This window comes from Neoarius graeffei, chromosome 5 (genome assembly GCF_027579695.1).
Source record: "Neoarius graeffei isolate fNeoGra1 chromosome 5, fNeoGra1.pri, whole genome shotgun sequence".
Taxonomy (NCBI): domain Eukaryota; kingdom Metazoa; phylum Chordata; class Actinopteri; order Siluriformes; family Ariidae; genus Neoarius; species Neoarius graeffei.
The window spans coordinates 47,775,050-47,787,674 of NC_083573.1; the positions used below are offsets into that span (position 1 = coordinate 47,775,050).

Consider the following 12,625-nt stretch of genomic DNA (forward strand, 5'->3'; position numbering starts at 1 on the left):
TTTAACTTCCTGGCAGAAGTAACCAGGTTTGGTGTTAAAAGGTCCTGCTACTGGCAGAATTCATGACGCCATCAGTATTCGCATAAGCATCTGGACCACCAGCCACAAACCAGCCCCAGCACATCAATAATCCCCTACCCTGTTTAACACTGGGGATCGGGTGCTCTTCCTTAGACGCAGCCCCCATATTCACTAATCATGCCGATGCTGTGCATTGCCAAAAAGTTCACTTTTGGTCTGAACACAGCAGAGGATTCCAAAAGCTGTTTTAATGAGCACTGAATTTTCTGGGTTGTTCCCATTAAGTGTTTCTTTCATACAAACAGTTTGATATCATGGATGATTTGTTGATTTAATACTTACTTACTTAAACCCTTTGCCCCCTGCGGCGCATCGGCCATCGATGATTTCTCTCCAGCGCACATGATTCTGGGCCCTTCTTCCTACGTCTACCCAACTCAATCCCTGTCCTCTCAGCTCTTGTTGATTTAAAAACTGATTTTAAAGCTTGACAACCCCACCCAAACTGTGGAATGTTAAAACTATGACCTTTGCGTTCTTCTTTACTTGTCTAAAAATAACTTTATTCACCGTTATTTTTAACCAGTTTATTGAAGGGAGCCAACATTGCTTGAATCGACTGTAGCTCAAATTGTACCTTTTCATCCAGTTCCACGTGGCCACCTGCAGAATATGAGAAGAGCATTTAGTCCACAAAATCCTTAGCTGTGTCTACAATCTGAAATGTAGGTGAAAGCATCATGGCTCCTTATTATGTTTTAAAGGAGAACTGAAGTCATTTTTAAACTTGCTTTATTTCTTAATTAACGTGTTATTCAATTACGTTTTCGGTTTTAGTAACCTTATATCGTGACTCGTATTGGCTACGAATTGCAATTAAATATTATACTTATCGGCCTATTCGGTTTTTAGCCATGTTGAATTTAGTTCGTTTGGTCCACGGCAGGCGTCGCTTATCCGCACGATCTTCACAAGACTTGTGCGAGACTTCGAAATGTGAAGTGTCAGCCAGGTGTCAGTGCCGCCATTTTGAAAACTGTTTTCCAAATGAAATATTGCACAAAAATGAGTTTAAATGACGATTACTGCCTACTTTTTTCAAACTTTCCTGATGGCTATCAAAACAAACAAAACTTCCGGCTTGATTACATCAGCATTCGAAAGAGGGCATGCACGTCTTTTGACAACGTTGGCAGATGTTGGTCACTTGGGTTGTCTGCGTGAGTTTCCTCCGGGTGCTCCGGTTTCCCCCACAGTTCAAAGACATGCGGTTAGATTAATATGGGATGGCCTTGGGCTGAGGTGCCCTTGAAGGAGGCACCTAACTCCCGACTGCTCCCTGGGCTCTGTTAGCATGGCTGCCCACTGCTCTGTGTGTGTGTGTGTGTGTGTGTGTGTGTGTGTGTGTGTGTGTGTTCACTGCTTCAGATGGGTTAAATGCAGAGAAGAATTTCACAAGCGCAAGATGAATAAATTTGTTGTTCTTCTTCTACTTTGATTTCCGCTGTATCATACATGTCAAGTTATACGGTTTCCCCGTATTTTGTATGGGAAAATGCAATTTTTTGGCTAATACGGCGTACACTGATTTTCATACGGGGAAAATTACGTTTTGTATCAGAGATTTTTTCCATTACTCCGAGAACATCTTAGCATCCACCATTTATTTTTTCAAAGAGGCATGCACAATGAAACAGAACTATTTTCGATTTATGTGGTTTTATAATTGCACGTGGTTTTCTGTCATTTAAGTCCATCGGCTCGGACTGCCCAGACTTCTGTGATGGCTGCAGAAGTTGTGTTCTGCCAATTTCTCGTGGAACACAACATCCCCCCGACTGTGGCAGACCATTTTTCGCAGCTAGCGGAAAAAAAAAAAAGTTTAACACCATCTACATGTTTGCTGTGCTCTGATTTTCTTTTATTGACCAGGAAAATAGTAGATGTATACTGGGGAAAGGTCTTTGATGTAAAAACTGCTCTGGGTGTTGTCAGGTTTCCAATGCTGAAACAACATTTTACTGCTTTGCTGTGCCTCCCACATAGCAATGCAGATAGTGAGAGGGCTTTTTCATTGGTTAGGAAAATTCATACTGAGGACAGAAAAAATATGGCTGCAGACACATTAACTGCATATCTGAAAATTAAAATGAACTGTGATGAGGAGCTACAACTGCTACCCAAGCAGTGATATTATAGCTAGTGCCAAATCGGCAACATCTTTGTACAACAAAGAACACTCCAAAAAGGAGTAAGATTTAAATTCTTGCTATAAATTACTGGGAAGATTTTCAATTTAACTTCATAATTTATTAATATTTTCACTTATTCTTGTTTACATAATATACTTGATGTGGTTCAGGTCATCTTTAGTTGGATCGAACACTGCTTGCGGTGTCAACACTTTTTTCTCAAATGGAACTTTTACTAACCTTCATTTACTGTTTGACATGATTATATATCATTTATTACATGTAACCTACTATTTTAATTAACATACCTACTTAGTACTGCTGTTATATTTCAAGTAATTTTCTTTGGTGGAATGTAATATTGTAGGTGATGCCAACACTTGTCAAATAGAACTTTGCGTAATTTTTATGAACTATTTAATCTCATATCATCTGTAGCCGCTTTATCCTTCTACAGGGTCGCAGGCAAGCTGGAGCCTATCCCAACTGACTACGGGCGAAAGGCGGGGTACACCCTGGACAAGTCGCCAGGTCATCACAGGGCTGACACATAGACACAGACAACCATTCACACTCGGGTCATTCCATGTGAAATCATCAGGTCACCGACTCGGATTCTCATGATTTTTTTTTTGCAAGTACCTACATATGTCTGATGAACACATGCAAAATATTTCTGCTTAATTCCAAGTAGTTTTTTAGATATAATTTTTTAATAACGGTACCCACAATCCTATTTTTCACTCGCAAATGCATTTTGAGCTTTTTTTCATTTTTAAAAGGCATTATCTCAGCTAAAAATGCAGATACAGTATAAAGCTCAAATTTGGAATACACCCTATTTGGGCACCCCAGATACAGTAGTACATTTCAAAAATGGGATACGGAGCTAATTTTTCATTCTGTAGCATCACAAAAATGGCAGTTTGTCCATTCTCGCAAAAAATTACAAAATTTCAAAGAGCTGTACTAAAGAAGGGATTCAATGGATAATCTTCATATTGTAGAATACACATATCTGGGGTACTAGTTATATGTGTGTAAAAAATTGTGGTCAGAACTTGAAGGGTTTTTGAATTATTGACTCTTGAAAATCGAACATGATCGCAGAATGTCAAAAATAGGCCTCCAGTCTTTTTATGATTTGACCATGTGGGCAAGTGCTCAGCCACTTCATAATTTTTTTGTGGAGAGCATATTGATATACCAACTTTATGTCAAATTTTTTTTATCTAGCTCAAATGCCTTCACAGTGAAAAAAAATTTGCAAAATAGGGTACCGTAACATGGCGCGAACCAATTTTGAACCTGTATTTGCATATTCAGAAAGCAATAGCTCAGCTCTGAATGGAAGCATAAAGCTCAAATTTGGTATTTACAATATTTGTCACCCCAAAATAATGGATCAACTTTGAAAGACAGATTACTGAGCTTATTTTTTCTTTCATGGCATCATAAATTTAGCAATTCAGTCATCATCGCAATATTCAATTGATATTATAGAAACAATATGCCTGGTAAAAAGAAAGGGTTTTTATTCTACAATTAGCATAAAATAAACATTAATAACCATCATCACATTTACTTTGTATAATTACAAAAAACAGCAGAAATACAAAGTTTTAACAGTACTTGAGAGTACTTAAAGGAACAGTCCACCGTACTTCCATAATGAAATATGCTCTTATCTGAATTGAGACGAGATGCTCCGTACCTCTCCGAGCTTTGCGCGACCTCCCAGTCAGTCAGATGCAGTCAGACGCGCTGTCACTCCTCTTAGCAATGTAGCTAGGCTCAGCATGGCCAATGGTATTTTTGGGGGCTGTAGTTAGATGCGACCAAACTCTTCCGCGTTTTTCCTGCTTACATAGGTTTATATGACCAGTGATATGAAACAAGTTCAGTTACACAAATTGAAACGTAGCGATTTTCTATGCTATGGAAAGTCCGCACTATAATGACAGGCGTACTAACACCTTCTGCGCGCTTCGGCAGCGCATTGATATCTGAGCTCCGTATCAATGCGCTGTCGAAGCGCGCAGAAGGTGTTAGTACGCCTGTCATTATAGTGCGGACTTTCCATACCATAGAAAATCGCTACGTTTCAATTTGTGTAACTGAACTTGTTTCATATCACTGGTCATATAAACCTATGTAAGCAGGAAAAACGCGGAAGAGTTTGGTCGCATCTAACTACAGCCCCAAAAAATACCATTGGCCATGCTGAGCCTAGCTACATTGCTAACAGGAGTGACAGCGCGTCTGACTGCGTCTGACTGACTGGGAGGTCGCGCAAAGCTCGGAGAGGTACGGAGCAGCTCGTCTCAATTCAGATAAGAGCATATTTCATTATGGAAGTACGGTGGACTGTTTCTTTAAAATTCTTCAGCTTCAAATCCATATCCAAAGCACTGATCAATATATATTTCTATACCTATATATGTATTATATATACATGTACATGTATATCATGTATCTAATGGGAAGATTTTTCCAAGAATTTCACAGTAGTTTTCAACTTTTGAATTTCAGGAAAATATCTTTAACTTTTTTTAAGTCTGTTTCAGCAAGCTTGTATCGCCTGCCACTAGCGTCAGCTCTGTATCCCATTTTTGAAATTTACTACTGTATCTGGGGTGCCCAAATAGGGTGTGTTCCAAATTTGAGCTTTATACTGTATCTGGGGTGCCCAAATAGGGTGTATTCCAAATTTGAGCTTTATATCTGCATTTTTAGCTGAGATAATGCCTTTTAAAAATGAAAAAATGCTCAAAATGCATTCATGAGTGTAAAATAAGATTGTGGGTACCCTGATTAAAAAAATTATATCTAAAAAACTACTTGGAATTAAGCAGAAATATTTTACATGAGTTCATCAGACATATGTAGGTACTTGTAAAAAAAAATCATGAGAATCCGAGTCGGTGACCCGGGAAGATTTTGGAAAATCTGATGATTTCATACGGAATGACCCACTCACATTCACACCTACGGTCAATTTAGAGTCACCAGTTAGCCTAACCTGCATGTCTTTGGACTGTGGGGGAAACCGGAGCACCCGGAGGAAACCCACGCGGACACGGGGAGAACATGCAAACTCCGCACAGAAAGGCCCTTGCCGGCCCCAGGGCTCGAACCCGGACCTTCTTGCTGTGAGGCGACAGCGCTAACCACTACACCACCGTGCCATGAACTATTTAATATTAATACATTTTATCTGCAAAATGTACATCAATAATTCTGGTATTACTAATACAATGTATATTAAATAATTAAGTTTATAGTTCAGTCATTCTCTTTAGTAGATAATTGTTTACTTGACTGTACATATAGTCCTTTTTAATTCAGTTGTTTTCTCTGGGATCTAAAATTTATTTTTATTCAGTGCATGCTTATTTGATCCCTTTAACTTGATGCAGTGTGATAAATATGCCTATTACAATAGGAGTGTATAATGTGGAATAAAACAATCAGTGCTTTGGATTATCTCATCTCATCATCTGTAGCTGCTTTATCCTGTTCTACAGGGTCGCAGGCAAGCTGGAGCCTATCCCAGCTGACTACGGGCGAGAGGCGGGGTACACCCTGGACAAGTCGGCAGGTCATCACAGGGCTGACACATAGACACAGGCAACCATTCACACTCACATTCACACCTACGGTCAATTTAGAGTCACCAGTTAACCTAACCTGCATGTCTTTGGACTGTGGGGGAAAATGGAGTACCCGGAGGAAACCCACGCGGACACGGGGAGAACATGCAAACTCTGCACAGAAAGGCCCTCGCCGGCCACGGGGCTCGAACCCGGACCTTCTTGCTGTGAGGCGACAGCGCTAACCACTACACCGCTGTGCCGCCGCTTTAGATTATATATTGGAATTTTTTCTCGTACATAAGGGCTCATGGGTGTATGTAAGGGAAAAGTACAGATTTTGTAAGGGCATTAGGGTTGGGCGGTATCCAAATTTTGATACCTTTAAACCGTCTCTGTGTTTTCCCGGGGTATACGGTATTACCGAGAAAAAAAATATTTTGTTTCGGCCTACTGTGTAACGTGCGCCTATGCCTCAAATGTACTATTTAAAAGCAGCATAGCGAATTGTGTGCATTGTGGTATGGATTAAGCAGCAAAGCGAATTTTGTGCATTGATGAATGGATTAAGAGATATTTCAAAGCATCACGCAACTCTTCCTTCATCTTGAAAATAGCATTCAACTGTCGTTTACACATGTCTGCGTTGAAACGCCATTTGCAGCACTATTTCACCTACTCCATCAAAAAAAGTACACGATGAGCAGGATCATACCCTTTCAAGCATGGGAAATAAAAAAAGAAAAAGAATCAACCAACACCCAAGTCCGTTTAGACTGCGCGATAAACCATATTCTTCAGCGCAAATGAGGCGAACCTAATTCAAATGCGTGATAGCTGCACAAGGCAAAATCATATGGGCCCACGTCATGCCATGGCGGGGAAATTAATAATCAAATGGCCTTACCTTGCTTAAAACGTTGTCTTGATCACATAACTCCTTACAATTATTCCACTTAAATCCATACGGTTTAACACACCCAACAAAGATAGCAAGCGCATTGCTAATTCCCACCAGAAACCTAACAGTTTACGCTACGATGTTTTCTTCCGTTTCTTCAGTAGATGACATTTCAAACGTTTATTACCCACATCCCAAATTTCATACGTTATATTATTTTACCTTGTTGTTACTCATGTAACCTACTCAAAACACAACTCATTGGAGAGATCTCGTGGAAGTGGAGTACCCCAGGCTATGGTGTGCCTTAGGGGACATATTAGATTTTTCGTTTGGTTTGAAACCAAAATACTGCCACACTGCCGATGTTGTATTTTTTTTGCCACTAACTCGTTATCTTGACTTGCCATCTTTCAACCGCGGTCTCAGTCTCTTTTTTTTTTTTTTTTTAGATAGGACAGTATAGAGAGACAGGAAATGAGCGGGGGAGAGAGAGACAGGATCGGGAAATAACCTCGGGTCGGAATCGAACCCGGGTCCCCGGATTTATAGTACGGTGCCTTAGCCATCTGAGCCATGACACCCCCGGTCTCAGTCTCTTGCGAAGCTTTCTGTCAGACTCCAAAATGTCACGCAGGGTTGCCATGGTAACGACATAAACAACCCTGCACGCGATGAAAACTTCTTTAGGAAATTGATAGAATTAGTGAAAATACGATCACACAGTTATTCGGGATGATCTTCAATTTATTATTTTATATTATGACCTCATGTACTCCATATTTATTTAGATATTATATATTTTTTTAAAATGACGGTAATGAGACCGATACCGTTGGTACTTTTGGATACCTCGGGATACCTTCTTACCGTAATACCGCCCAACCCTAAAGGGCATGGGTAACTAAAGGTTGACATGTATGCTGTATGTTTTACTTCCATCCTACGATGTCTCGCACAGGTCTCAACGAATCTCATTTACGGCCATTGCTTTGACATATGGACTGATATATTACACAGCATATTCCATACACTCGTAACTTGCTATAGCAGTGACAAAATAGCTATCAAAAATGCATTCTTGTATTTAATAAAATGAGATCAATAGAATTTTGATGATGATAAAAAATTTGCCTTCAGTTCTCCTTTAAGAGACTGAAGCATCTCAGAGTAATGCTCTGCCCTGTTGGCCATACGATCGCAAAAATGGCTCAGTAGTAGGCAGATTTTTACTTTACACTTTAGCTCATTACAAACATATACCCGAGGACATTCCATTTGTTCTCTCCTAAAGCTGCAGTTTACTGTGACACTGAAGAAGAAGAAACACTGCAGCATCATACTCACCAGGTGGGACCCACACATTGGGAAAAATCCTCAGGGCATGAGCTCGTCTGGTCAGCAACAGCCTCTCATTGGCTGACTGGAGCAGTATGGCCACGCCCACATCCACCCCTCTACTGAGAGTGTCTGGATTAAGTGACGCCGCCTCTGAAGCAGAGAGCAATTTGATTGGGCAGAACAGCGGCCTCTAGAGGCAGAAAGTGAGTTTCATCCACAAGCAAAATAAAAGCTGGTACAGAAATGCACACTAATCAGTAGGTCTAAATATTCTTCTACATATCATTAGGTACTGCATTGTAATGCTGTTTAATAAATAATTTAACATGCAACCCTGAAAACGTGTAAAGGGATGTTTAATGGTTAATAGATTGAATGATGTGGTCAGTAATGACGTAAGCGCCGATGACGTCAAACCTTAAGAGGCACGCCCCTCTCAGGACTTCCTTCACACAAAACAAACCGGTTGTTTTCCAGGGAACAATTCACAGTTACTTGGTCGCTAAAATGTCCAGCAAAGTATCCAGTAATGCTCTAGGAAAAATAAAAACACCACTCAAACACTTTGCACAACAGTATGAGTGTAGACTTCTGACAGCAGCTCTTGTTTAACAGACCTGAACAAACTGGGCACAGTGTGGAGCTGTGCTTTCTTTCGATAAATGCACCAGGATTCTTCTTACTTTCTCCATGACAGTGAATATCAAGTTATAATAATAACTCGTGAAGAGGGGTTAACTTAAGGAACCTAACACTGCCCCCAAAATGTAAAACAGCTATCATACATTCACAGGAAATTAGCCCAAAATAAAATTTCACTGAATCAACATCAACAACACAAATGGATGAATCCAGAGGCGCAGCAGCTACTGGACTTCCTTTCAAAATGGCTGCGGATTTTTCAAAATAAAAGTCACGCACAACACTAATTCGCTCTGTTTGAAATGGTTTTCTACTCACTACACTGGAATATACATACAACACTGTGTATCCATCCATTATCTCTAGCCGCTTTATCCTGTTCTACAGGGTCGCAGGCAAGCTGGAGCCTATCCCAGCTGACTACGGGCGAAAGGCGGGGTACACCCTGGACAAGTCACCAGGTCATCACAGGGCTGACACATAGACACAGACAACCATTCACACTCACATTCACACCTACAGTCAATTTAGTCACCAGTTAACCTAACCTGCATGTCTTTGGACTGTGGGGGAAACCGGAGCACCCGGAGGAAACCCACGCAGACACGGGGAGAACATGCAAACTCCACACAGAAAGGCCGTCACCAGCCGCTGGGCTCGAACCCGGACCTTCTTGCTGTGAGGCGACAGTGCTAACCACTACACCACCGTGCCGCCACAACACTATGTATAGGGACAGAAATATTTCTCATCTCATTATCTCTAGCCGCTTTATCCTTCTACACGGTCGCAGGCAAGCTGGAGCCTATCCCAGCTGACTACGGGCAAAAGGCGGGGCACACCCTGGACAAGTCGCCAGGTCATCACAGGGCTGACACATAGACACAGACAACCATTCACACTCACATTCACACCTACGGTCAATTTAGAGTCACCAGTTAACCTAACCTGCATGTCTTTGGACTGTGGGGGAAACCGGAGCGCCCACACACAGACATGGGGAGAACATGCAAACTCCACACAGAAAGGCCGTTGCCAGCCACTTGGCTCAAACCCAGGACCTTCTTGCTGTGAGGCGACAGTGCTACCCACTACACCACTGTGCCGCCACAACACTATGTACCGTATAGGGACAGAAATATTTATTGAAGAAATTTATTTTAAAAACACAGCATTACACAGGTTTGTGCATCACTTTGTGACACTTGTCATCTATCAAATCTAAGCTCATTGAAGTAATCAAGCATAAACCAAGCCTACTCCTTACATTTATAAGGTTATGTTCTGACTATAAGTCCAAATCTGATTGGCTATGCAAAAACTATCTTCCTGATTGAGTCACTCTCACTTATGAGTGTGGGGTTGCTACCATGTGGATCAAATGTCATTAACTGGCGCATAGTTTTACACCGGATAGCCTTCCTGCTCCAACCCTCCCGTTTCCAGGCTTGGGAAACAACCATTCACACACACATTCACATCTATGGGCAATTTAGAGTAGCCGGTTAACCTAACTGCATGTCTTTGGAATGTGGGGGAAACCCACGCAGACACGGGGAGAACGTGAAAACTCCACACAGAAAGGCCCCCATCGGCCACTGGGCTTGAACCCAGAACCTTCTTGCTGTGAGGAAACAGTGCTAACCACTACACCACCATGCCGCCCAACCTTCCTTATTCACTGTCCACATTATATCTCACAAGTGATCAGATCCAATCTGCTTGTCCATATGGCAATCCTCATTTTCAGTCTTTCTCGTATTGGTTGATATATTAATGACACTGTGCCTGAAAGTAGAAGGAGTTTACATAAACAAACCAAAATGTAGGGTAATGAAATGAGCTTACTCATTACCACATGGCAATACAGTTTGAAATGGATTCGTAAAAATCGGATCCTGTGTGATTTTCAACTGTTCAGACTTGCTATATATAATCGGATTCCAATCAGATATGCACATAAATCAGATTTTGACTGACAGTCTGGACAGAGCCTGAGATGTCTGAAGAGAAATTTGAAGGGGCACTGCCTTTTTAGCTCAAGTAATTCTCATCAAGGATGTGAACGCAAACCAAAAAGATTCTGTGCAATATGGGTACAGCAGGCGGCACGGTGGTGTAGTGGTTAGTGCTGTCGCCTCACAGCAAGAAGGTCCTGGGTTCGAGCCCTGTGGCCGACGAGGGCCTTTCTGTGTGGAGTTTGCATGTTCTCCCCGTGTCCGCGTGGGTTTCCTCCGGGTGCTCCGGTTTCCCCCAAAGACATGCAGGTTAGGTTAACTGGTGACTCTAAATTGACCGTAGGTGTGAATGTGAGTGTGAATGGTTGTCTGTGTCTATGTGTCAGCCCTGTGATGACCTGGCGACTTGTCCAGGGTGTACCCCGCCTTTCGCCCGTAGTCAGCTGGGATAGGCTCCAGCTTGCCTGCGACCCTGTAGAAGGATAAAGCGGCTAGAGATAATGAGATGAGATGGGTACAGCATGTGTACACCTTTGTGCATTATGGGATTAAATGTGCACAGGATATTCTTCACTATTGGTGCTTTCAAAACTTATAATTGACACCGCCTTGATTTCTCAATCCTACCTCCTTCAGCTCAGCTCATCCAGGAAATCATTTGCCAATTTTATGGCGGTACCAGTTCTTAAAATGCAGTAGGAGAGAGCAGAAAGGAGGCTTTTAGAGTGAGGATACACAGGTGTTTCCTATGTAGAAGTGTGTTGTTGTTGTTGTTGTAGTAGTAGTAGTATAAGCCTACAGTACTGATGCACCACCTCTCCCAAAAAACAAGTTATAATGAAACCAAAAAAAACCCCACAAATACAGAATTAATCATTTTAAAGCTAGACAGCCTTTCTATTTCATCAAATTGGTGAAATTTAGTTCCCTCTGAAATTTGGTCATTGTGATACATGTTTATTTTTATAATATCTCAAAAAAAAACCCAGGCCATTCTGTGGCTGGGAAGTTATTTAATTTGAGGGGATTCCTGAGCAAATAATGTGCATAAAATTGCTCGCTTTGCGCAGTCAAGCAGACAGAGGAAGTCCGTGTGTGCATGTGCAGGTTTACCTTCTTCTTTTCCTTCTTCTTTTGGGTTTTACAGCAGCTGGCATCCACAATGTTGCATTACTGCCATCTACAGGTTTACCTTTGACCGTGCACTGACAGTTACATCATTCTGTCGCTAAACGAATGGCTGATCACACCGAGGTGCTCGTTGACTGCTGATATTTATTAGTTTGGTCCTGCGTTTCCTTTCCTTTGCAACATAACGTCTTTTCTTCTCGCTTTCTGTTACTGTAGTCAGTCTTTCATGTTTCATTCGTGCCCTCCATTTTCCTCTCCTGTTTCAAATTTGTATCCCACAATGCCTTGCACAAATGGGGAAAGCCCACCACATGATGCATGATGTAGTATCTTGAATTGGGTCAGGGTGAAGCAAGAAAAAATGGCAGAGAATTTAGGGCCACGTTCTATTTTTAAAAAATGAATAAAATTGGAAGTCTTTGATTCGAATTCAGTAGCTTTCGGTCCACTAAAGAAAAATAATTGGGTGTCAGGGAAAATTTATTTTTATGACCTACACTTGAAAAACCTGAAAGGCAGTCTACCTTTAATATAAGCAACTGGGTAGAAATTAAAATCTTTAAATTAAAATATGCATTGCTTAAAATGGCCATATAAGAAGTCAGGTGCTGAGAAGTATCTTGCTAAGGTGAAAAGATGAACATTTAAGCTTGTGATGTAAATATGCAATCATGATTTATTTAAAGGTAAATCAGTGTAATCAGTTTTGATTGACATAGTGGTGCAACTGAGAACAGCTAGACAACTTGTTATCAATAGGGGAATTCACTTAAGTCACTTTAAAAAGTGATGCTTCAGTGAGCAACAGCATCTCATTTAGTCAATATGTTTGAGAAGTCTTTCAAT

General features: G+C 41.2%; 1 protein-coding gene across 2 annotated transcripts in view; it reads right to left on the reverse strand.

Annotated features, from left to right (window-relative positions):
• The window catches only part of nudt17 (nudix (nucleoside diphosphate linked moiety X)-type motif 17), a 33,333-nt gene extending 24,425 nt beyond the window's left edge, over positions 1–8,908 (reverse strand). For both annotated transcript variants that reach the window (XM_060921851.1, XM_060921850.1), the window contains exons 1-4: positions 8,666–8,908; positions 8,466–8,582; positions 8,055–8,238; positions 659–684 (exon numbers count right to left, since the gene is read on the reverse strand). In XM_060921851.1, the coding sequence (XP_060777834.1) occupies positions 659–684; positions 8,055–8,238; positions 8,466–8,582; positions 8,666–8,740 (402 nt within the window). In that variant the 5' untranslated portion in view covers positions 8,741–8,908. The remainder of the gene's footprint in view (positions 1–658; positions 685–8,054; positions 8,239–8,465; positions 8,583–8,665) is intronic.
• Positions 8,909–12,625: the final 3,717 nt, after the last annotated feature.